This window comes from Lissotriton vulgaris, chromosome 2_1 (genome assembly GCF_964263255.1).
Source record: "Lissotriton vulgaris chromosome 2_1, aLisVul1.2, whole genome shotgun sequence".
Classification (NCBI taxonomy): domain Eukaryota; kingdom Metazoa; phylum Chordata; class Amphibia; order Caudata; family Salamandridae; genus Lissotriton; species Lissotriton vulgaris.
The window spans coordinates 751,650,972-751,678,746 of NC_141687.1; the positions used below are offsets into that span (position 1 = coordinate 751,650,972).

The window sequence follows — 27,775 nt, forward strand, 5'->3', positions numbered from 1 at the left end:
GTGGAATTTCCAATTGTGAAGAGATAACTGGTTCATGTTTTGTGTCTCTGGAATCCTAATTTAAAATCCTAATTTATGGTAAAGTCGGATTTTAAATAACAATTCTGAAAACGTTACTTTAAGAAAATTGCCATTTTCTTGCTTTAGACATTTGGTGCCTGCAGCCTGTCTCTGGCCACAAGAGTGGGTGAAGTTGACAGTTGGGCTATGTATATTAATCCTAGATAACCACACACAGTGGAGGCTTAGGTGTGATTGGATGGGCCATTACTGACAGGATGGGGGGACTGAGCCCAGGCCCATATACACCTAAATAGTTTGCATCCTCTTCCCACACAAAGGGCTGCACACCCCATGTATACAGTCTGGATCCAGGGCCAGAAAGGCAGGGCATCTGTGGACTTCAAAAGCATGCCTCTAGACGTTTTTCCCCAATTCAACGCACAACTGTGTATAAAAGAAGCACCTCAGATACCACTACTTGAGTATACTTTTGAACCAGCAAATACAATGCCTGGAAGAAGGACTGCTGTGCTGCTGAAAGGACTGCTACTATGCTGGACTGCTACGCTGAAGGAGCTACTGCCCTGCTGTGATTACCTACTGCCTGCTGCCCTCTTGCTGGAGCAGGAAGAACCGAACCTGCAATCCATCTAGAACCCAGGATCCCTGAGTAACGCAAAGGGCCAGTCTGCTGGCCTCCTGATATGAGCCTCGGGGCCATTATGGGCTTCCCTACAGCTCCTGAGCCCATCTTCAGCGAGTTACTGACCCCTACCCAATTGATGGCCCTTAGTGTGGTGTGGCTTAGTGGGTTCCTAAATTAAGCGTGGGCTCTTTGCAACTACGAACAGGCTGATTGGTGCCAGAACCATGCCACTCGCACCGAATATCCATGAGAGCTGCCACCAGCCCAACTCATCACACAGCAAGCATCGATCAATGCAGAGGACCGCCAATGTGAAGCTCCAGCCTGTTTACTAGTAATGCCCGTACTGCTCTTCACACCATGCCAAAATCTGCCAGCAATGCCTTTTTTGATCCCTAAGGCCCTTTCCAACATGAATGGGACTCTTAGCACAAAGCTTCAGCTGGACTAATCTGGAGCTGCACCCAAACTACACTCCATCGCGGTTGTCCTGAACTTTTGACTTTGACCTGGTCCAGATGGCTGGATATTCTCAATTGGTGCTTTATGCTTTTAGGAGCCTCCTTATATTTTATTCCTAAAAAAATCATAACTCCGGTTCCACTCATTGGATCTTTTTCATTGTGGGCATGTTTTATTTATTATATTAAGCACCATTGTTCTAACCTGGTGTGGGAACTTTTTGTGAGGTGTTTTCACTGTTTTACTGTTTGGAGTGTTGCATCAATTAAGCATGACTGCAGTGTGTCAAGCCAGACAGATAAGCACAGGTTATTTTTTTGTTTTCCATTGCCTTACTTTGACTAGGATTGTGGTGGCTACTTGACAAGGGCTCACACCCCATTTACCAGTAACAAAATTTCAAGCAATACATAAATACAAAAATAAATAAATAAATAAAGACGTGCTGCAGGGTTAACCTTTTAAAAAAATGGTGATCGAGAAAATGATCATGAAAAATGAAACATAAAATAGAATATTTTCTTCATGCCTTTAAATGCATGAGTGTCTGCACCTTATTCCAAAAAAGGATAACACCAGATTTTGAAAAATGCTATCAAAGCGGACAAGGAGATGTACCACCCATGTACACTCAGGGGCATTCATCAATGTTGTTTAGTAAGGTTGGGTGAGAAATAATACTGTGCAAGGAATGGAGCAGTATTAATCAATAATCCAAAAGCCACAATTTTACTCACTAGAGTATTTGGATCTGGGAAGCCATGTACCTTTAAAACGTACTTAGTTAGATATTGAGACACATTATATTATAATCTTTATACCAAATATGGTCTTAGAACTCCTAAATATTCTGAAGTTTGCAGTTAATATCCCATGATAAATGGATACTATCTCTGTTTGAACACGTATATATTTCCTACACAGCAGTCCAGCTGTGTCATCACCACCAAACCGCCATAAGAAAACAGCAACATTATTACTGTAAAAATGGGTGCACTTCACATGTGATGTCATAATGTCTGCAGCCGGCACTGAGTTGTTTTGTTGTCCAAAATTTGATGTATTGTCACACCACTGTGAACAATGAAAAGTATATTATACGTTGCAGTATGGTGATAACCACAAGTTCTGCGATAGGGCCAACAAATTCAAATGCTGGCAACAACTTTTACTGCTGAAATCGCAGTGTCACACGTCCGTCTACGTGATACAGACAGAATGTCAAATTCATATACTACTGACAGAAAAAAATGTAATAATAAAAAATATTTGGCCACCAGGATTCTAGCTTTATATTATGAGGTCAATGAAAAATGTATGTATATTTTCAGAAAGAGCACTTGCAACATGAAGAACAGTACACCAATCACTGAAAGAAGGGAAGCAAGAACACAGGTATTATTAGAAATAAAGTGCCCCCTTCCATAAAGAAAAGCGTACTACAATTTGGACTTTTTTACCTTTATGTAAGCAGTCGACCTCCATAATACTTCTTCCATATTATCATTTGACATCTTGGTGACTTGAAATGCCATTATGAAGAAGAATAACAAGTACTTTACCCCATGGATAATACATTGGAATTAACAGTCTCATTTTAACCTCATACATCACTATTCCCTTCTAACAGCATCTCGAAACCACCACAGGTCCTAAATCAGCTGCAGCATAGATGGCAGAAACTACCCCCAAAGTTACATCACAAGGGCGTTGCAAGTCATGGAGAAGGTCTTTGATGATAAAGAGGCATGAACAAAAGTTCAGGGCCTTCACAAAGCCAAGGAACTCTGAGGTCATTTTCTAATTTCACAGTTCTCAGCAATCCATTAAATCTTTGTCATGTTTTCTCAGTTATTTCTGACTTTAATCAGGTTTGGAATCTATCTCAGAAAGTATTGTTGTAGGACGATCACCGGAGCAAGTATATGAAAGCTTCACTCTAAACACCGATGAAGCAATGAATTGCTCCAATGACACGGAAATCCAATAATGCCACTTACCAGGAAAACAACGTTGCTTTGGTGATAGAGTGCTCTTGCCACACTGATCCGCTGACGCTGCCCTCCAGAGAGATTAATGCCCTGCAGACAAATAGGAACAGTCAATCTCCTCCAGTTCTTCTATTACATACGTGCCCTCCAGTCAGCTGTAAGCATCTCTGGCTGTACAAAGAAAAGTAGCTGCACCGAAAAGAACAGCTGATTCAAGGGTTTCATTAAACATCACACTTATGTGTTCCCCTATTTCAATTTTGTATTTATAAGCAGTATTTTATAATCCTTGCCAGATATAGGTGACGTCAGAGTGCTTTACAAATAGATAAAACTCTACTTGAAACATCTGGTGTTCCAATACCAGAACATTCATCAAAAACACCTGATCTTTTTAATAACAGCACATGAAAAATACTTTTTTTTTACCTAGTTAACTAATAGCCTATCAATTCCATTACAATTTAAATGACGTAAAAGTGGTACATAAATATTGGGGCATAAATAAAATGCCATTTTGGAGTACATAGAGTAGTACTCCTGTAGTACTCTTTTACGTACTCTTACATGCCTTTCTGAATTTCCCCAATAAATTTTAAAATGCAAATAAAATGAGAATATTTTACTAATAGAGAATGTAACATTTTGGTATCGATTCACAGCGGTCTGTAAGCGGACGTAAAATAGTACTCATGTAGTACTAATTCTAGTCAGTAGCAGCTGATTTCAGGTGAAAATGGTGGGGCAACCCAGTGGGACAAAATATGAAAACAAAAATAGAACTAACCTGCGGCTCGCCATTCGCCTGCTTTCTGCTGACTGTTGTGAACAGGCTGAGGCTCCCAGACTCCCCTACGGCTAATCCCAGTGCTTCTCTCATGCTGGTATGAGCATGAGAGAAGCACTGGGATTGGCCTGAGTGGACTGGTTTTCTGTTCCAAGGAGGAGGACTGGGAGCGTGTGCCCGCAGTTCCCTCCACCCAGCAGTGCAGCTTGGGTTGGAAAGATGTCAGTTTGGCTATCCTAAGACAGCTGGCCAAACTCATATGCACACCGGCAGCAGCGTCAACCACTGTTGCTTCCTGCCTGTCATCAATTTGCCCACCCCCACCCAAGTTTCGGCACTGGAAGATAATCAAAAAGACAATAAACCCGGTTTATTATCATATGATTTCTTCTGTGTTCATAGGGGCATTAATGATGCGGACATCTTGTGCAAACCTGAGGATGCACTGTTCCACCAACCTCAGGTTCCTCTACAACAATACGAAGTGGAGGAACTGCTAAATTGGCATCCATCACAACGCTGCAGCCTCCATGATGTCAGAAGTCCTCCCTCATTTAGAGTGGAAACATTGGATGTCACAAAAAGTAAATAAATTAAATGAGGCCGTCATGGTCAATGCTATTTTATTTTCAGAAACAAACTCATCTTCGGGGGTTGTTCTCTGAAAATCAGAAAATAAAATATGCTAGGCCAAAGTCATGACTTACTGCTGGCTGCCATGCCATTTCCACTGAAAGTACCCTTAAACCTAAGGTGATAACATAAAGTTTTAAAGTGTTTTTGAAGGACCATGGGCCTTATTACAGTATAGGATCTTTTTCCTGGTTAGCGTTTGGTGCACCTATCAAGAGGTGTGGCCAGTGCTAACCAGGAAAATGCACCGCATTATAGTGAATGCATTGTGCTTAGGGAAGTAGTGAACTTGCGCTGCCCTGGGGGCAGCACATTCAGATGAAAAACAGAGGGGCTGCTTTAAAGCCACTATGTGTTTCGCAGTGTAGGTGGCAACCCGCCTGCACTTTGAAGGAGGATTTGAGATCCCCTTGCTGGTGGATGCAGTGAGTGACTGCACACGCCTGCAAGTGGATGGCTGGGGGTCCATGGGACCCCTGTTCCTACCTCCAGAGGGCTCTCTTAGGTAGGGCACTGTCAGAGCACCTCCTGACAGCTTCTTTGTCTCTGCACAAGCGTCTGTAATACGGCGCAGAGGCAATTTGATTCCCTCATATGATTAGGGCCATGCCCCCATGCAAATGATTGGACACCCTCTGATGACGGAGCTTGCGCTTTATGTCTGCCAGCACCATCGGTATAACAGAAGGGGGTGCACACGTTTTTGCAGCCTCTTCTGTAATACCAAAGTGCCCCGGGGATGTGCAAAGTGGGCACAAACGTCCGTTGCGCCCTCGGGGCACTCCTGTAATACATCTCCAGGTGGTTAAAGTGTTTTTTAATATCTCTTAAGAGAGTAGTTTGTCCTGGGGGGATGTAGTTACATATCATAGGAGCACTCCCCGACAATGATCTAGCAAGAGTTTCTTTTAATAAAGGTATATGATGTGTAAATATCAAGGTATCACCAGAGTGTGAAATATTGAGTGGCTTTTGAATGACCACAATCCAAGGGGGCATGGAATCTGGAAAACTAAAAGAGCTTGAAATGGGGAAAAACAATGGAAGGGTCGACTGAATTTGCCAGTGCTGACAAGGATCCTACCGGTGAGAACATAAGACAAGTTGAGTTCAAAGACATACTACAGATCAAGGAGCGTAAATTGGTAGACAAGGGTTACATGCAGCATCTCCATTCACGACATCCTTAGGAGGAAATGAGAGCATAAAGAAGAACAAACAAAAGAATGGTGGGGCAGCTATGAAACATTCCAGGTGTCCAAGCGGTATAATCTGCTCACCACAGTTTGCAGCTTAGCAATGCCCACCACAACAGCAGCACTGCCCTTACCTGCTGCCAGACCTTTACTACTGATCCATTATGATTGCACCTACTCTCAGGGCCAAATACTATATGGTAGGAGCACCGATGAGGAATCAATTGAGTGCCACTTCAGTCACTGTCAGCTAGGGGTCTACAAAAAGGCTGTGGCAGGAGATGGATAGCAGTGGGTAAATTAGGCACCACCCACAGGAGATGCAGAGTCACAATGCAGAGCCGATCACTGTGACCTGACTCTCGCATGGACTGTCAGAGAGAAACCTGGAACCTAGACTGTAGATGCACCACCAATGTTGCTGAACATTCTCTACCTTATTGTTGTACTCACTCCGTTATGAAGCTTTTTTGAAATGTTGTGTGATCATGTGCTGTGGGACCCTTGTGGTCCTCGGCAGTCTCCTTACACAGTTACATAATGAGTTGGGGTGTGTATTGTGAATAAAGTTTAAGATGAAATAAGTTCAGTTAACGATTGCATGCCGAAGAATAAAAAGGTGCTACAGAGCTCTATGTGTGGTGTGGTCATTTAGGTGCTCCAGAGCTAGGGAGGACTCTGCAACTGACGACGAGTAGGGGATATGTGCCGCGAGGAAACACGATTCACAATAGTTTGCCATGGTCACGCAAACTGCTCGAGTGTGCCACGTACACTCGCAGAAACAATCTATGATCAGCGTATGTGGAGTCAAAGTGCCACTTTAGATCTTGCAAGGACATTGAAGACGGTGAAGGCCCTATATAGGAGCACAGTCAGAGAGCACGCAGGAAGCCTACTGGTAAGGCCAAAAGAAAAGATACTGCACCACACCACAGCATAACACAGAGCCATTGTCCTTACAAAACAAAGCAGAAACTCTGAAGGCAGTTACAGCCAGGTGTGAGAAATGCTAAAGGCAGCAACAACCAGGTACAATGCACCAAGTTGAGAGGGATGAAGGGTATGTGCCAGAGACAAAACTGTTTCTCACTGCTAAAAAAGAAGATGGCATCATGCAACATCAGCTCGGGAGTGACACCCCAGAGGTAAGCTCTAGGTTGATGCTTATGAATGTGCCGGTCTGATTGGACATTGATTGTCAGCGGAGCGGCTTATGCTCTTAAAGTCAGGAATTCTCAATATGGGTTATATGGCTGCCTCATTTTTGAAACCTCCACCACCGTTCAATACAACCAAACAGCAGATTATTGGTGCTACAAGGACTGCATGGATAAAAACTTTCGATGACCTCATTGAGGCACTTAAAGAAGATGACAAAAAGAGCATCAAATACTTCAAGAACCTTTCAGGTGACAGAGTGAAAGAAGCGATAAAGAAAATACCACAAGGTGATGTAGTATTGCACCGCCAAATCAAAGAAACGTTGAAAGACAAGCTCAGTCCAATGTTGAATGTCGGCTACGAAAGGTACATTGTCAACCACGCAAGATGGCAAGCTAGTGAAATTATAGATGAGTTTCTCGAAAGACTTGATGCCCTCATCAAGCACTGCAAGTTCAGTGAATTCAATGATGAAGAAGCCATGCATCTCAGAGTCATTGATGGTTGCCTCTCTGATTAGTGGCTACAATAGCTGAGGAACATGCAGATCGACAGGCTGCTGAAATGGAACTTGGAACTGCCCAGAATGAATCAGCTGTAATCATGAAAATAAGCAGAAAAAAACTAAATAGAGGCCCATAATACTTAGTCTCTGAGAAAAATAAATTGTGTTTCCGATGTGGATTCTCGTTTCCAGATGAAGGTATGTCCCGTCATTGAAAGATATGTAAAGGCTGTGGGAGGAAAACCATTTCATGACGGTCTGCAAAGTGAAACAGCTATTGGGTGCATCACGGCGAAAAGAGAAAAGGGTTCCCAGAAAATTCCAGAGCATTCTAGCCATGGCAACAAGGGCAAGCAGCAAACTCACTTGAGGCAAATAGAGACTAAACTAAGTCGATCGCCATCATATTTATCTTTCAAACGCTCTTCATCATCACTATCGAGCGACAGCGAAGAAGAGGAATGCATAATGGTAATGTCAACAGTAGAACATTGTGGGTTTCCTGCTTGCAAAGAAGAACCCAAGTCAAAGAAAGGCACCAAACCTATTTTGGCGTTGCCTCAAGATTACGCTATAAGCGAATGGCTGCCCTACAACTTTTATTATCAACAGTGGTGCCTCGATCAACATCATGCTGGCAGACCAGTACAATGAACTGCCTCCAGTGCCATGTTGTTAGACCTGACATACTTGCAGTGGGTTTCCCCTGTATGTTTGTCTCTGCCTTCTGTGTTTTTGCTGTGTGCTGGACTTCGTTTTGCTGGTCTAGATGCTTTGGGCACTTTGCCACTGCTGATCAGTGACAAAGTGCAAGTGCGCCCTATGTAAATTGTGAATATGGATTGGCGTTTGCATGATTGGCTAGTTTGACTTACTAATAAGTCCCTAGTACAGTGTGTGTGTCCAGGGCCTATAAGTCAAATGCTGCTAGTGGGCATGCAGCACTGATTGTTCCACCAACAAAAGCAGCTTTGCAAAAGGTTCTCAGATCTGCCACTGCCTGTGAACAGTTTGGTATTGCCATGTCGACCTGGCAAGTGCACCCACTTACCAGGCCCTAACCTTCCCTTTTCTGACATGTGAGTCAACCTAAGGTAGGCCCAAGGTACCCCTGTGGGCTGGGTGCAAAGTATGTGAAAGGTAGGGCATGTCCTGATGTGTGTAACATATCCTGATAGTGAGCTACAGCAAATTTCGTTTTTCATATAATTGTAAGGCTATCTGTCCCATTGGATAGAATGGGAGTTTATTAATAACATGCTATAAATATAACTTCCCATTTGGAACAAGATGGGAAGGTGAAGTTTAGTATGCCTAAAGTTAGCATCTAAAGATGCATCTTTTAGTAAGGATAATTTTTACTTTCTTGAAAATGCTACTTTTAGAAAGTAGGTACTTTCTTGCTTAACCATCCTGCGCGCCTCTCCTGGTTTGTGGATTGACTGTCTGGCTTTAGAGTGACAGGGGCTATGGATGTGCATTCACTATAGACAGCCACTGGGGGGGTTGAGGTGTGTTCTGCCTTTCCTGGGTGAGTCAGGGCTGGGCTGAATAGACCTGGGGAGCATTTAGAGTAGGGGGAGGAGAATTATTTTTACCTGAATGGGCCTGGTCTGCCTTGCACAATGCTGTCTCCAGCTCCTACCAGGAAGCTGGTCCAGAGAGAGCAGAACTGGTTTTGACTGAGCACAGATTCTTTCTGCTACCAGAGAACAAAGGAAAATGCTGTATAAATATTGGAGCCCAGACCCCAGAATTTCAGAATACTTCTGGACTCAAGAGGAACCCATGTCAAGGAGAAGAGCTGGGAAAAGTGAAAGAAAAGTACTGCCCCTTTGCTGTGTGCATTTTGGGGTTGACTGGCTGTTTCTGCCAAGTAGAGGATAAAGACTTTGCTGTGTGCTGTGTCTTCTGCTTGAAGATCTCAAAGGGCTTGAAGTAGAGTATGCCTCCTGTTCTGAAGTCTCAGGGACACAAAGACTTCCCCACCGGCTCCCTTGAACTTTCTTGCTGGGAGGGCTGACCTGCCAAGAGGTGACTGTTGCTGACTTGGACCTCTGGAGGTTGTTCCTGCTGTTGGGAGCTGGAAAAGAGACGGACCTACAAGAAACGCAACGCATCTGCACCTGTTTCTGATGCATCACTCAAGGAACCAACGCAGCACCTGCCAATGGTTAGAGAAATTGCTGCACGCCGAATCCTGTGCATCGATCTCTGAAGTCCGAGATCATCACACTGAATCTAACGTAAGCCCTGCATTGTGACTGCAATAACCAACGCATCATGGGACCACAGCTGGAGAGATCAAAGCTGCAGCGTTGCAGCTGCATCGAGAGCTGACGCATCCCCGATCCCCATGCATTGCACCAGGCTGCCAAGTCTACAAGGACACCGGGGCCGCAGTAAGACACTGCCGCATCACCTCCCCTTCAGTAAGGAACCGACACCTCACCTCCTCTGCGTGGCAGTAGGGAACTGGTGCATCACCTCCCCTGAAGTAAGGAACCAACGTGTCACCTTCCCTGCAGCTGTTTTTCTTTATATTTAGATGCATCCAAGGTACTTTATGTTGAAAGTTTTGCATCTATATTTTGCTATGAACAGAACTGTTTTTGTTTTCTAAGAATTACATTTTTAATTACTGTATTTTTGATTTTTATCATTTTGGTCTTACTTGGTTTAGATAAAAATCACTTATTTTTCTAAACTTGTGTGGTGTCTATTTGGTGTTTTCAATGTTTTACTGTATGTGGGCACACATGCTTTACATACTGCCTCTGAGATAAGCCTATCTGCTCATGCCAAGATACCAAGGGGGGTTATAATAGAAGTGTATCCCCTTACCATGACTAGGAAGAAGGGTCCCTACTTGGACCAAGGTGCAAGGGAAGGTGCAGTGTCCATTTATGTTGATATGCGCCAGGCGAACTAAAGACAGAATACATTGAGGTCCACACATAGCGGATCCGATTGCACAGCTGAATGGCGCCAACGTCTTCTCCTGTCTTGATTTGAACAAAGGATATCATTAACTTGAGCTAGAAGAGAACTGTAGGTACATTACTGCTTTTTCAACTCCTGTTGGATTGTTCAGATACAAACACTCAGCTATGCTGTGTTGTCGGCTACAGATATCGTTTAGGATGTCATTGGCTGAGTAATTCAACCTTCAACTGAGTAATTCATGCTGTTAACTACAGTGATGATATGTTGGTGTTTTGGGCCACATGAAAGGAACTTGACAAAGCCCTCACACAGGTATGCCATTTGCTTGCTGATGCAGGTCTCACTTTATGGATCAATTATTTTTATGAAAGCACAGCAAGCCATAAAGATATACAGATAATTGTCTACAATCCAAGGAGCTGGCAGCATTGGAGAAAGCAATTGCATCATGCGGAATATTGCTGTATGCCTACATCTGGACAGGCAGCGTTGGTAGGCATTATTACAGTGAAAACACAAGAAATCCAACAAAACAACCCCACTGCCCCCAGGTTCTTTCCTGAGGTAGCTAAGTAGTCAATGGTGGTGACATGCCAAGGCAGGCAGAGTAAGTGTGTAGGGTGGGAAGCGTGATCAGATTGTTGACGTGTTATCTGTAGGTGTGACCTCTGGGAACAGGTGGAGAAACCTAAAATGGGCCGGGAAGGTTATTCGGAGAGAATGTGGTTATTTGGTGCCCATGATTTGGGATAAGTGTTGCACTTCTGTTCAACAAGTATAGACAGCGTCTCCATTCCAAAAATGAACTATAGCCTGTGAAGCCAAGAGGTATGGTCAGGGATCTGGACGGTACCCCATAACGATAGTAATACCTGATGGGTTGCTCCCAGAGCTAAGGTCACCTTGCCTCCATCTCAAAGGGAAAAGTGGATACGTCAAGGGGTTAGGTTGCCCTAGGATCGTATAGGCCAGGAATCTCTGGATTGTCGTGTTGAATGCTTTGTCTATGTCGTTGAGTATGTGGTCCCAGAAGTGACTTTGTTTTGGGTAGTGCCAAAGGAGATGGATGAAGGTGCCAGTACTTCTGAACCCTCTCCAGCACTCTTTCAAGCATTCTGGATTCCATGCCTGGCACCGTGCTGGGGTCAAGTACCAATAAGACACTATTTTGTATGCCGTGCTAGTCATGTTGTGAACTGCATGTTTAGATCTATAGTAGTTGTCCTCCCAGTCTTTGGAAGTGAGAGTCCTGCCAAGTTAAGCCTCCCACCTAGTCTGTCCATTGGTGTGTTTGGTGACAACCCTTTATCCAACAGGAAGTCTAATTTGCTGAAAATGAGATGCTTGTATTTTTTGGGGGCCAATTTTCAAAGGGCATTAGGGGCCTTACTCTGTGTGAATTAGTGGCTGGTTGTTTCACCCAATGGTGCACCTGGAGGTTTTGGAAACCATCTACTTCTACCATTCCATAGTCAGACTTCAAGTGTTCAAAAGGAATAATCCCCGGGGTATTGAAAACCAACCTATGCTCTTGTGCCCATCCACCTGTCATCGTCGGAATGGCTCCTGCTGCATTCCCAGGGTGAAATCTGAATTAGATAGGAATGGGGTCACATATATATATATATATATATATATATATATTCACTGAAAAAACCATAGGTTATAGACCATATATAGTTTGGGATTAGCATTTACAAAACCTTATTTTACTCGCACAAAACAATTGAAATTTGCATATATAGTTAGTTCCACTAACTATATATCGCGCACCCGCAATCCACTGCTAATGATGTCACATATTACATCATTCATGACATGGTCAGTGACATCACTGATGACATCGCTGATGACATCTCAAATGACATCACTGATGACATCTCATTTGACATTACTCATCACATCACTGATAATATCATTCAAGTGATAATACGATGAACCTCTTCAGATTCTAATATAACCTTAGATGCAATCAGTGTAAACAGACACTCACAGACTGTTACTCATCCATGGAGTTACTGACACACCTAGTCAGTCATGCAAAGATTCAATCACACCTCTATTTCCTCAACTATACAGTTATACACACCTTATTTATTCAAACATATACTAACACATATTTACTCTTTTATACAATCCTTGATTGAAGTTCACAATGATCTATACAGCCACTCACACATTCACTGGCTCTTATGCACAGTTATTTATATATGTCAACTCTCACATGTATTGTGTTTTACATATGTACTTACTTTGACATGTAGCACTGAGCTATCCATTCACTCACCAATACACTCATGCACACAGTCAACCGCCCATACAGCTGTTTCCACATGCACTTTTGAACCCATACATCTAGTGAATCAACTGTTCACACATCTATGAACAGAGTCATACACCTCCCAGCCACCCACACACACACTCAGTCTCCCATACAAATACTTGGGCAACCAATCAATAACCCATATAGTTACTCATATAGCTACTGATCAACACATGCAGCAGTTTACAGAACAACAGACATAATGATGCACAAATTAAGACAGTTTAGTCACTAACCCATGCACTCAGTGAGACACATTTAATCAGTCACTCATACAGTCAGTCATGCACCTACTTAATCCTTCATCCAGCCACTTATACATCCACTCATTCTTCAATATGTAAGACATATTTTAACTTTACAGAAACATACAGTCACTGGATGTTGTCATCAGTGATGTCATCAGTGATGTCATTTGAGATGTCATCAGTGATGTCATCAGTGATGTCACTGACCATGTCATGAATGATGTAATATGTGACATCATTAGCAGTGGATTGCGGGTGCGCGATATATAGTTAGTGGAATTTTCAAGGTTTTGTAAATGCTAATTCCTAACTATATATGGTCTATAACCTATGGTTTTTTCAGTGAATTTCAATGGTTTTTTAATAGCAAATATCAAAAGCTATAAAATGTTTTCTATTTTTTTTTTCACCAAAGTACGCTCCCCGGTTCGCTTACTGGTGCGCGTACCGGGCGCTCCCCCTGCAAAATTTTTAATTTTTTTATTTTTTTATTTTTGCATGTATTAGCATCCTAATCCCCCCTCCGAAAACCTAGAGGGTCACAAAGTGTCTACCGTGCCCCCTTCTACCCATTCCGAACATTGTTTGTCCTCCATTTTGTGTCTCAATTCTACCAATACTCAAAATGGAGGACTCCCGTAACGCTGCCGGTTCGCGTACCGGGGAGCGCACCGGTAAGCGCTCGATAAAAAAAGGTTGGAAAGTAATTTACAGAAAAACCACTACAGGCACTTTCATCAAATATAGAATAGCCCCTACTACATAGCAGTCCCTACCATTTCCCCAAATTTGATGGTATTTAATTGAGAAAATTATGCTGTAAGCCTGATTAAATATCCTGAGGTAAATTACCTAACCAAAACACTTATGAAGTATTAGAATTGACAACCAATCAAAATGCTACTTTCAATATCTTCTATTATTTCATGACATTTGATTGGTTATGTACCTGAATATATATATAAAGAAAGAGAGAGAAACACAGCCATTTTGACTACTACTTCTTGAAGTACATATCAAGTGCATTTCAACTGAGAACTTAAACTTCTATTTGAAAGGTAAGATGTTCTTTTAAAAACTGAAGTATGTTCTGTACTTTAAGTTAATTAGGAAAACATTTTCTGATAGTTATATACTATCCCTCTGTAATACTTATAGAATAAAATAGACTTCTCTGTTTTAGTTATGGATGGAGTTAGGCTTGCTTGTATAATTAAGAATTGACTTAGACTTTTTCACATACATTTTTTGATATTTCTACTTCCAGTCTGATACCATACACTGCCCAAAGAAAAAATCACTGTTTAAAAAACCAAACTACCTGTCTGTACTTAAACCCAACAGTGCCCTATCTGTACTGATATATTTTTTTAAAATTCATTTTACAGCACAGAAATGGAAGGAGAACAAAAAAATAACGTGGAAATTGTTGCAGAATGCAACCAAGATACAGATAATGAATCAGAATTCTTTGATGAATCAATGGACATAGAACTTCTGCAATGTGTTGAAGCTGTGGATTTCTTAATTGAAAATGAGACACAATCTGACCAAGAATTATTAGAAGTTCTTTTTAATTTTGAAAACAAATCAGAAAAATAAATTTATATTTAATAATTCAAAAATTGTTTGAGACATTATTCATTTTTATATGTATTTTTTAAACTAGTAGCAAATTGATTATAATGTTAAATTAGACTTTAAATATACTGTGCAACTTTAATTTTGCTCATAGTTACTTCCTTTCTTCCACTATATCATCTCCAATGTGTATTTAACATCTCTTTATCATCTCCTGCCTCCATGGTGTTTCTGCTTTCCTGACAGACTACGCTATGAATTCCATATACCACAATAACTTCTGAAACAACCTGCAAGATATCTTCAAAGGAAACAATGTATTTGTATTTTTAGACTCTGCATTTGTACCTACATGTTGGTACTTAAATAAAATAAATTAAAAAAAAACAAAAATAACAATCAATAAACATACAATATTTGAACATTCTTTCATCCTATTTTCCCAATATTACGCTTCCCGGACCGCTTCCCGGTGTGCGTACCGAGCGCTCCCCCCGCATAAAAAAATGATAATAATTTTTTTTTTTGCCCCGCGGGCCCTTTTAAAGCCCCCTCATCAAACCTAAGGGGTCAGGGAGGATGTACTCTGCCCTCTTATGCTCATTTCCCCCTTTGTTTTTGCCACATCTTGTGTCTCGATCCTACCGAGACACAAGATGGCGGCCGCTCCGGACTGTTTCGAATGTTGACAGACACCCGACAACCAATCAGCTTCGCTTCGCGAAGTTCCGTTACGCGTCTGGTACGCGAACCGGGGCGCTAACCGGAGCGCTGTCACAGATATATCTGTTTTTAAAAACGTTAATTTCTCAAAATACACTGGAGCACATATATTGAGACATAGCAAAGGCACGTCGGGCAAACCATATCTACAATTTTGCCAAGTTTCGTGTAAATCCATTCAGCCGTTCGAGCTAAAAGTGAGTCCAACCGCCCTATGGAAAACTCAATGTTAAAAACGCGTTTTGGGACCCCCCTTTTTTCTCGGCCCCCCCTTGACGAAACCCCCCCAAATTTTTAGGGGCCGCTCAGAAACAAAATGTGCCATTTTCCAGAAAAATTCAGCCAATTCCGTCCACAAACGCCAAAGTTATTCGACATAGAATTTTCAAAAATCCCATAGGAAAGAATCCTAACTATATATACCTACTGGCGACCGCCAGTAGGTAATATATATATATATATATATATATATATATATATTAATATATCCGAAAAAGACTGCTGTGATAAGCAAAAACACGCACTCGGAAAGGTGCAGCTAGTAAAGGTTTATTCACGAGGTAACGCTACGCGTTTCAGCACAAGGGTGCCTTGATCACACGTTAAACCATAAACCAATCATGAACGACTTTTGTACAAACACAAATGACCACCATGTATTGTAAACATAGGAGAAGGACACTTACAATGTTAGAATTGCGTTGGCCATTATTAACTAGTCATTTACCATTGCATGTCTATTGCTTCATAGAGATGTAAACAACTAAATGATAATTGCACCTAATGTGCACTGAGAGACATTACTCATTCTCATTCCAAAAGCAATTTCAAATTAAATAGTACTCAAGCTATTTGTACCTGGTATAGCATTGTACAGGGTATGACAATTGCCTGCAGTAGTCAATATTTACATTTACATATTAGGCATAATTCTGAACGGCCAGTCCAATTTCCTTAAGATTACAGGGAAGTTGTGAGGGTAATTGAGCCCCAAACTCCAACTTATTCACATATATATCCTGGTTTCATATTAGGCTGGCATATGAGACACAGTAAATACTTTAGGAGCCTCGGACATACAAGTTAAACGAAAGGTGTAAATTAATTGAAACGCTATCTGTCCCAAAGCATACGAGTGCTTCAATTAATGTTTGCAAAACAATTCAAGTATATGTTGCCAATCACATAAGTTAATTGTGTAGGTCACTACTGTTAAGCCCTAGACCCAACAATTGCTATGTACATCATTATCAGGTCAGGTAGCCGTAGGGCGTCTGGCACACTCGTAAACAGTTTTTACCATTCTTAAACTATACGGTAGTACAGTTGCGTGATGCATATCCTATGCGGAAGTGCCCATGAGGTAAATGCATGACATTGGAATTAGCTTGTGACTAGAGGCAGTGTCAGAACGTTACCAGGCCAAATTTACAAGGAAATTTTCACTCGGTCTAGTGCCCGAAAAGAACAGAATTAAATAAAAGGCTGAAGTCTCTAGGATATTTATCCTCCCAATAGGGGTCAATCTCGTTTGTAACCAGAGTGTTCAATCATGGTAAACAGAGTGCATCTAGATCCAAGGGATCAGAAGGCGGGGTGAAGAAAGAAAAATAATAAAGGTGACACACCATCACCTTTATTATATATATATATAAATGCAATTCATTTAGTGTTGTGGTTTGCATTGTAAGGGTAATGTAATTGTGGTGAATGAGAATGCATGGTAAGTGTACTCATTGTACATGCGTGTTATGTGTGATTCGTGGTGTTTGGGTTTGTTAATGTACCTCAGAATTATTTAAACATATGCTTTTATTATTACTGTGGGATTAAATGTCTTTACTCACGTGTGGGTATCGGAGTTGTGGCAACTCGTAACGCTTTGATTATCATCTTAGTACCACAAGAAGAAAGTGATGGATGAAAGCGCATAAACTAATCAAGGGCACTGAGAATTCATCTGCGTATCATTCCACTTGAATTTAAATATTGTAGCTGCCTTGCCCGGTTCTTGTCTCCTTCCGTAAAAGGAACAGTGGAAACCAAACTCTTAGACTATGTTCTCTCTGAAAGCAACAGAAGCAATCCTAGTCATGTTTGCTCGGCTCTCACTTGAGCATCCACTGTGGTGGTTACGGCTTGGTACATCTATTGTTCGTTCTGCAGTCAGCGGAAGCACACAGTGGTTCAGATGTGCAACATTCCATAAATCTGCTCCGACCTGCTGAGGGGCGAAGAAGTTATGTTGTTTTGTGCAGTTTGTGTGGGTTGACCAGCATCATGTTTGCTGTCCATAAAGGACGATGGGAAGTGCGAATGGTCGCGAAACACAAAGCATGGCATACATTCGTTCTGTTTTCTACTTGAAAAGAGGCGTGGATTTAGGGACCCGGGTTGCAGAATAGCTAAAGCAGCAAAGTTCGGCAATTGTGGAATTCTCTTGCCAACTCCTAGTATTTTTGTCAGAGTGGCCCTTCCACACAGGCGAACTAGGGGTTTGACTTTGGTTCCAAACAATTTAAATGAAAAAGCTATATGCTGGTACACATTCAGTAATGAATAACACATATTTGTAAGGTAAAGACATTTCTAATGAATACCAGTCTGAAATAAATTGTTAAGGCTTGAAACAATTTGTTTCCTTTGGGCTGCTATTGGATAGTTTAGATGCATTTTGCATGTGGTTTTAGTGTACCTTTGGTACATTTGCTGAAAAGTGAAGGTATCACATGCCCCTATAACAACGCACATACACAGAAAGAAAAATCACTCTAAGTCGTCCATATATTGCTTGTTAGGTACTCTCTGGGGTTAGATTTTATGATTAGTTGTTTTAATTGAATTGTGCATCTATCGGTAAAATCGCCACAGAAACAATAACTTTAGACATAGGTAGCTTGTGGGTCACAGAAACCACTTATTTTCTTTGACATCTAATTTTAACCTCTTTGAGATTCCATTAGTTCTATAGCCAACAAGATGGAATGGCTCAAGCTTATCTTTCCAGTAATGATCCACCAGACAGAAAGCCAGCAAAGGAAGAAGGTGGGCAGGTAGAGGGGAACAAAAATCATCAAGGAATTAAGGTGTGCACAAAACCTAATGACTAGCAGTGTACAATCTGTCTCGATTACAAATGTCATGTTAAAGTGTACAACCATCAAGGTTAGTGCAAAAAGAAATCTTCGAAATGGTGTGTGCATGCATGCAGGTGAGAATGTTTGTGCTTATTTATGTATGTGCATGTGTGTGAGAGATTGGGTGTGCATGTGTGAGTGAAAGTGAGTGAGAATGACTGACAAGCATTGAGTGAGTGTAAGTGAAAGAGAAGGCAGTGACTGCAACTGTGAGTACAAATGAGTGAGTCAGAATAAGGGAGACAGAGTAGGAATGACAGAGTGAGACTGAGTTATTGTGAGTGAATATGAATGCATGTGTGTACGAGTGTGTGTGGAAATATGAGAAGGATTGAGGGAGTGTGTGTGAGTGAAAAGGAGTGAGGGTGAGGGTGCAGGAGTTTGAGTAAACGTATGGAAGTGAGCATGAATGAGTGGCAGTGCATTTCTGAGCTTTCTACTCTTGTGAGTCTAAAGCTGGCCCTGAAATGTTGGCAGTGGTATATCAGAAGCAATTCTTGGCATAAGGTGCACCCATGTCAAAATGCTTGCATCAGCCCACTAAAATTATTCTTGGCATGTGGCACACCATTGGCAAAATGCTGGTGCTGACATATTTAGGATAATTCTTGTTATTAGGGGCATGTGTGGCAAAATGCTGGTGTGACTCACTAAAGGAAATGTTTTGCATAGGGAACACCAATAGAACAATGCTAGTGTTAGCATATTAGCAATAATGTTAGCCATTGGGAAGGACAACCAACATGTGTGGGGGACATGAGGAGTGCAGGCAAAGTGTTGGCCTTAACATAATAGAGACACATCTTGGCATATGGTTTGCCTATGGTTCTTTTTTGTTAAATTTTAAAGTGTTATTTTCTCATGAAGAGATTAGTCAGTATTTTTTTTTATTTTTTATTAAGGTTAGTCAGATAAATCCGTTTACAGAAATATCGAGGACATTTGGTTTGAATGAGCATTCATAATAACAGCGTGTTCCATTGAGAATTAGTCTCTATCGTAATCTAAAGGGGCTAACCTATCCTAGCAACAACCCATACAGAGTTTAGTATAACTTTTTATCCCCTTATTTAGTACTTTACAAGTCTATAGTATTTAATCTATTTCTTTAAACTTAATTCACCAGTTTCAGAATGAAAACAATATATTGGTACAGCTCCAGTTCCATGACAGCTAATAAAAGACAATGTGTGTTACATAGGTCGTATAATGCATGACATTCAGTACCATAGAAACACTGATAGTCTGTTCAAACAAAGTTACATTTGCACATTATGTGAACTCGCTCACCACACCTCCAGTACTTGTACCTGCGATTCAAGCAAAACACAACGTGGGAAACAATCCTATTGTTAAAATTAAAAGAGCATGAGCCTGTGTCAATGGTGTCAGTGGAATTGTATCAACCAATAAATGCAGGCACCAGGCCGGCGACAAGCCGTGTGTCTAGTTGAAACTGTGATGTTGCCGCATATTGTTTGAGAGGGCACCAAATATCACGTGGGCAGGATGTGCTGGGCAGAGTGTAGGCGTAAGAGTCATAATTTAGGTTACCATATGCCAAACTGTTTAGCCAGTCTTTGCTCGCCGGTGAAACCTTCCTATCCCATTTCAACACTATTTCCCTTTTTGTTAGGAGCAGCCCCAAGGCGGTGAATTTCCAGACTGGCTTTGGGATGTTGTCCACATACCCTAATAGGGCCACTTCTGGTGTGGGGTCACGGGCTAAGCCTGTCATTGTCCCGATTATATGTCATTGTCCCGAGTATATGATATATGTCGGTCCAAACCGTGCTTACCTATGGTTCTTGGCATAATAGGGCACCACTTGCAAAAGGGGGCGTCAGGATAAAATGCTAGCCCTGATACTAAAAAGGTACCCACTTCACATCTTTTAAAATGGGGTTGATTCCTTGGGTGCATCAAGAATCACAGACTTGGCACAGCAATGGCTTTTAAGAAATCTGTGTGAAAATTGTGCTTTAAACTTTCTCCGGGGACCCCCCACCGTACCTCAATAGAAGAAGTCAAGCCCTCTCACTTCTCTTGGTGGAAGTCAGCCTAAGTATTACATCCTAACATTTTGAAACATCACAGCCAAAATTGAGCATATTATTTTGAGATATATTGTGTAAGTGGATGTGAGATAAGCCCTCTTTTTATGATTACCCCTATTTCTTTGATGATTGATTTTGCTGATGTTTGAACTCTGAACGATGGGCTACCACTTTACAGTCCCTATTGTACATACTCTGGCCCCTATAACATGGTAAAATGTGCTAATTTCCAAGTGGCATATTTACCTCCACAGTAAGGCAATAGTGCATGGCGCAGGGAAATTCACCAATGGCATGGAGAGTTAAATGTCACCTGTGACTGTAGTAAATAGCATGCCCTCTACTAGGAGGCCAAGGAAAAACATAGCTTCAGGCCTACATTTTTAACCGGAATGTGGTAGTCTTTAAATCTGTAGGCACACCTGTCCAAATAACTCTTTTTTGACAAAAAGGAACCCTACTTTTAAATAATAAATAATTCACCCCTATATAGACCTTAGAGAAAGGGAAAACAGAGATATGATTTTTGAAAGTTTTAATGAGCAATAATGACAAAAAGGAAAAGGACCAAGCGCAGGGAACTGCACACATTAAACCGGGTTAAGGGTAAGGTTTAAGTATTACTGGAATAGAGCCCAGGTTGGATTCACAGCTGGGATTCATCCCATTCAGAAAGTTACCTTCACACTTAGAATAGTTCGGGGAAAGGCTGCAGGCTAGATCTGAAGATGAGCTTGTCAACGATGGTTGATGAAGGATGAGGTCTTGTGAAGCCTTCGACGAAGGCAGGAAAAGCTCCACATGGGAACAGTCTGGAGTTCGTGGCCAGTAAGTCACCAACATCAATGGGATGCTGCTTGGTTTCAGGCTAGGTGAGGCATTCTACCTTTGGACTAAGACTGAAAGTTGGATTTTCTCAGTGGAGTCATGGGTGTTGGTCCAACCGAAGCTGATTTGCTGCTGCAGAGTAGAACTAAGAGGGAGCTGCAGCATTGTTTGGCCCACCGACGAAGCACTGTCTGCAGATTGGCTCACAGGTAAGTCCAAGTCACTTGACGGTTGGTTCTTCAGGCAAAAAGTTCTCAAACAGTTTTTAAATCCGAGGTCATAGGGTTTGGCAGGACGAGCACACTTTGAGGGTTCCCGGGGCTCAGGGACCGTATTTGGGAGTCAGGACTCAATCCAACAGCAGCTACCAGCAGGTTCCAGGTCAGGTCCAGATGAAACTAAGAAGCTGGGCTCTTCCAGAAATGTAGGCTTCTTGTAGCTGTTGTGTCCCTGCAACTTGACAGGAGGTCAGCCAATTGACCCTTGGAATCTATTTCTTTGACCTTGGCACAAGTGGAAGCAGGCCCAGCCCTTAGAGATCTCCTCACAGGTCTCAACAGTAGGCTCTGTCGTTCTTCTGTCTTCCACAGGTCTAGTAGTGTTTTGAAAAGGGTGACCAGTGGTGCCAAAATTATGCCTACACTAGCCTCTGGGTGGGGTGATCCCTGGCCCCACCCTGATCAATAGGGAGAACATTCCCAGAGTTAACACTGCTTTCATTTGCAGTGGTTCCTGTGTGCTCTACTGCAAACAGTACCAGAGTGACCCTCTCTACGTAACTTCAACATAGCAACAGCTTGCTGTGCCCACCCTATATATGAGAGCAGGGAAATGAGCAGCCCTTACTTTATGGTAACTTGAAACTGATTCTGAGGGCTGCTCCTAACCCACAATGATTGGTGATTAGCTGACTATAGTTGGGCCAGCCAGGTGTGGCATGCCCAGTAGTCAGCTTTATCTGCCTGTGACAGAATAAACCAGTAGCGGCCCGTGGAGGGAGTGCTGCAGGGCGATGGGGCAGGGCGGGGGAGGAGCAGGGTGAGGGGTAGTAAACTACGGAATACGGCCCAACGGAGGTAAGTAAACAAATAAATAATTAAAACAAATTTAGTTACATCCACTGCATTGCCAAATGCAATGCAGCTAGTTGCAGACCGCCAGGATGGGTCCTGAGTTTCTTAGGGTCGTAAAGCAGTTGGGATAACCACTGGGAAGATGGGGAATCAACCCCAATGGCTGCCCCATTCCATCCTTCATGTACTGTGCATAACCACCAGCATGTACAAAAAAAGTCATCCAACCAATTTCTATTTGTGAGATGATGTACAGATCCAGAGCTATCACGATAATTCATCGCACCTCCAGAACGGAAAATACCATTCAAATGCCACTATGTCAACACAGTCGCTTGAATGGAAAGCAGCACAGACATGATGGCAGTTCCGATTGCCAGAGAATATTATCCTATATTGTCATGCAAGTAATACATTTTAAACAACATCATATAAATTACATTTGATGATACATAGATTGGGCCCAGGCCCCCAGCATGTCAAGTACGTTAGTTATGCAAGTTATCCATACAATCCCAGGCGATAAAGTGCCATGAGCCAGGAATAATCCTCATAAATCAGCAGCTAAGGCACACTGTTCATTCTAGTATTTGCATAACTCCCTGCATGCATCGCACTTTTGCCATACTAGGAATACCCATTGTACCCAACATATAAAACACCACTGTCACGTCAGTAGCCCACGTAACACCTGGCATGTAAAAGACAATCGACATGCCAGTAATCCACTTTACCTCCAGCATGTGAAAAACCACCCCATACTTGTAGCCCACACAGCCCCCAGCTTGACCAACAATATCACAATGCAAGTAATTAATTTAAAAAAAATGTATGTAAAGTACTCTTGCCATCACAGTAATCTGCATCTTCCCCAGCATGTAAATTACCATTACAATGCCAAAAATCAGCATTAATCTGCATTAACTAAAGAATGTAAAGTGCCAGGAATATACATGGAATAACAAATGGACCATGAATGTGGCACACCATTGTCAAACCAGTACTGACAATTGCCTGTCTATATAAAGTACCACCATCTATCCAGTAATCAGGAATATCCCAGCATGTAATGTAACATTCCCATATTTTCAATTGACCCAAGCATGTAAAATGCCATAGCTTCATCAGTATCAACATTTATCCTCAGCCAGGAACGCATAATTGCCTTTGTTCTCCATTTATAATTCGCACACTGTCCTGGCTGATCCTAGTCCCACCAACTTTCAGCACCACTGTCTTCTCACTGAGCAAGTCCAGCCCAGGTTAACACAGGGGCAGAAGACGAGCATCAGCAACTTGGGAGCAACATTTCCACTGGCAACATAAAAGCCTATGCCATGGTTATCCTGTGGACGAGGCTTGAAGATGTAAGACTGCTAGGTCTACCCTGGTGTTAATGGTTGGATCAAATTTGCTCACTGGTTGCTTGTGAGAAGACAGTTACATGACTCAGGATTCTGGATACCTTTAAGTAAGAATGTCTAGAGGTGAGCACTAAACGGTTATATTTATAAGCATTTAACTAACACCATTCAAGTCAAACTATGCCCTCAGCCTTCGACATAAGTCACACGGTTGGCATGTGCTAGTAAATAGTAAGGATCTTGCCACCTCAGGAGAATCCATGAGGTAGAGTGCTTCCTAAGGAGTCTTCTGGCCTCAAAGCACAAGCTTCTCAATCACCTACGTGGCGATCAGCATCTAATTTTAGATTGAAAATAAAAATGAAAGAGCAAAAAACATTGCAGTCTGCATAACCTCCTATTCGAGGTATTTTTGACAAGCAAAAAAAGTACAAACAAATATATCACCCTTAACACGGAAGGGGGTGAGTCTGCTGTTTGCAGACTTTGCAGACTTCCTGCCATTAAATAATTGAAGTTTGGGGAAGCTCTGATAGAAAAATATGCACCTGGGTCCTATGTAAAAATAGAAATAAAATGTCTACCTGGAGGATGTGCGGGAGAGGAGGGGCTTCGGCCTTCCCTTCCGCCGCATGGTTAGGGTCCTCTACACCAACCCCAGGGCCTGTGTTCTCATTAATGGTGAGCTTTCCGAGACTCTCCCAATCCGTAGGGGCACGCAACAGGGGTGTCCACTTTCACCCCTGTTGTTCGCGCTGGTGATGGAGCCCCTGGCGACGCTCATCCGGCATGACCCACTCATCAGAGGATGGGCCTCGGACTCGAGCCAAGTTGACAAAATAGCCCTTTATGCGGATGACGTTCTGCTTTATTTAGCGGACCCAGACACTTCCGGGCCCAGATGTTTGGAGATCCTCTCTGTTTTTGAATGGGTCTCTGGGCTCCAGTTAAATATGGAAAAATTAACTCTGGTTCCCTTGCACCCCTCTCGGGCCTGCTTTAACTGGCAGTCGAACATTCCCCTGCGGAGGCAGTCGTTCAAGTATCTGGGCGTCTGGACCACCCTTTTGCCAGAGCTCGAATGGTCTTTAAACGTTGCTCCTTTGGTCTCCCGGATGAAGTCTGACCTCAAGAGGCGGCAGGCCCTTCCCCTTAATCCCCTGGGCAGAAGTGCACTCTTTAAAATGATGATTCAATTCAATTCAATTCAGTAATTTATATAGCGCGCTACATACCCAGAGGGTCTCAAGGCGTTTGGAGAAGGGTGGGGAATTACTTGTCGAATATCCAGGTTTTAGGTTGCTTTCTGAATGCTAGGTGGTTCTGAGTGAGGCGAAGGTGAGGATGAATTTCCCCTGCTTCCTTTACATTTTGCAAAACATCACCATCCACCTCCCGGGGAGTTGGTTCCGAGAACTGGACCCCGTTCTTAGAGCCGATTTCTATGGGGAGGAGGGAGGATGCGTCTATCCCTAGCGCATTGCCGCATCCCCCCCTTCGATGGAGGCATGGGAGTGGCCAACCTCCACATCTACTACTTGGCCACAAGGCTTCTCGTGATCCATGATTGGTTGCAGGCAGCTGGTCCGATCCAGCATACCGAGTGGAACTAGCCACAACAGATTTCGTGCAGATTCATTCCTTTCTGTACGGCAGCCCGATGCCACAGGCCCTACCCTCAGTCACAAGAATGGTGCTCACAGCCTGGCGCACAGCTCTGCGTCATGTGCAATGGAACCATATGCTCACTCGACAAACACCGCTCCGGAGCGGAACCTGGATGGGTGAGGTCTCGTCCCTAACGGGGTTCCGCCGGTGGGACCTTGTCGGAATCTCGCTGCTTGGAGATGTTTGGGTGGGAGATCACATTCGGTCCTTTGCCGATCTGCAGCAACGACATGTGCTTCACCGCTCCCAATTTTACAAATATTTACAACTCAGGCACGCACTTCACATGCACATCTCCTCCCCTGCCACTCTTCCAGAATTAAGTCCGCTTGAGGCCCAGGTGATGATGGGGAATATGGGGAGAGGGGGGGTGTCCCGCATCTACCGGTCACTAGTTAATAATAGCCCGCAACTCTAGACCGGCTCAGGGAAAGGTGGGAGGGATGGGTGGGCCCTTTAGAAGAGGCAGATTGGCGAGACGCCCTTATAGCGCCCAAAACCCTGATCATGTCCTCTAAGTTACACCTGGTACAACTATATTATTTACATGCAGCCTATCTCACCCCACTGTGCCTTTTCCAAGCCCGTATGAGACCGCCCCCAGCCTGCACGCGCTGAGACACCACTCCAGCGGACTTCTATCATATGGTATGGCAATGCCCGGCGCTGACACCGTTCTGGGAAGGGGTTGAACGCGAACTTACGCAGGCTCTGTGATGGGATGTTCCCCACGACCCACGCCGTATGCTCCTGGGGGTGTTTGACGGCCTAGATGGCTCCAGGGCAGTTAAGCGCTTCCTAGGGACGGCTGTGGCAGTGGCAAAAAGGGATATTGAGGCGCTTTTGTCTCAAGCTAAGGTGCCGACGGTGCAGCAGTGGAGAAGGGGGGTAGACTGGTGTGGGACGCAGGAGGAGTCCCTCTTTGAGGCCCGCGGTTGCCCTGAGTTATTTGGAAAAGTGTGGGGTAAATGGTTTAATTTGTTTCCACTGTGATGATCTGCCTAATTTTTTCTGCCTGTATTGCATACTCAATCTGTTATACCCAACCCAGCCGGGTGGCCCATGTACCGTTGACTGTGATTAACGTTGTATTCCTTCCAATTATGCTTAATCTGCTGCCAATGAATTTCTTGTGTTTTGAAAAACCCAATAAAATTGATTATCAACAAAAAATGTCCACTTTCTGTTCATGTCTCTAAGTTTCAGCATAAAAGTGTAACCATATTGTAAAAAGCCATGTCAAGTCTTCTCTCATAAAATGAAAACTAGCTGATCTGGTCGTTGAAAGGATCTAATGGATAAGGGCTTTATTTATGATGACTTGCAACACGTTTGCACCACCGTTGTGTCACTTTTTGGGGCCACCAGCTGCGTAAAAAATGCGCAATGCTGCTCCCTATTTGCAAAATGACGCATCTAAGCAGATGCATCACTTTGTAAAGCCCTGCGCTACATTATACCTGTGACAGGCATATGCATTCAGGGTGGGCGTTCCCCTGTAAAAAGCCTTATAGAAGTGGCGCAGTGAAACCTATCAGATTTCACTGCGCCACTTCTAGGACGTCACTGCTTCAAAATCTTCACCTGCCTCACAGCACGTGTAAGACTGACGCAGGCACATTTAACATGGGACTTGTCCATGTGCAGTGACACATTGCTGGAGTTGCAGCAGTTTTGCGACACACTTCAGCAGTGCGTCATTACTGCATCTACAGATACATCAGAAATACTGTTGCATCTGTAACTCCTTGCAACATGGAGAGCTGTACATTGAATAGGGCGCATTCATCGTGGCCCAAGGAGAAAGCAGTAAAAACTGTGCATCGCTGTTTTCACGCAGCGATGCGACAGGGTTCATAAATGAGGCCCATAATTTCTACGGAAACAAACCACGGCTGGGGCTAATGTGGTATCAAACTCAGTGGGCTGAACTTATCAGCAGCGATAGTGATGAAGAATAATAAACTGGTTCTATCACAATATCTTCTCCTGCTTGAATCCACCAAGACTTTCTCTTTAACCCCTTCGCTGCGGGGATTAGCCCCCCACTGTGCTAGGGGGAAGAGGGCACGCAGAGCGCCCGCATGCTCATGATGAGCTGAGCTCGTCATGAGCTACAGTGCTCCTGTGCTCATGATGAGCTCAGCTCGTTACAGGTGCATTGGCTCCGTGGAACGTTCAGCACAGCGGGGAAATTATCCTCGCGTGTGAGCGGTCCACGGGCCATGACGAGCTGAGCTCGTCATGAGCACGGGAGCGCCGTGGCTCATGACGAGCTCAGCTCGTCATGAGCATTGAAGAGGTTAAGGCTAGTCTCAAATGGGTTATTCTTAGTCCATAGGGGATGGACGCGCTGATAAAGGATTAATTTCAAAGCTCCAACCATTGAGTGATTTGCTCATTATTCCCTCATTATTTGATGTTTTTTTAAAAACTCTTT

At 43.1% G+C, this 27,775-nt stretch overlaps 1 protein-coding gene across 1 annotated transcript in view; it reads right to left on the bottom strand.

Moving 5' to 3' along the window:
* Nucleotides 1-27,775, bottom strand: part of ABCC8 (ATP binding cassette subfamily C member 8) — a 1,237,886-nt gene that overhangs the window by 468,359 nt on the left and 741,752 nt on the right. The window contains exon 21 of the mRNA XM_086954145.1: nt 3,112-3,192. Within this exon, the coding sequence (XP_086810271.1) occupies nt 3,112-3,192 (81 nt within the window). The remainder of the gene's footprint in view (nt 1-3,111; nt 3,193-27,775) is intronic.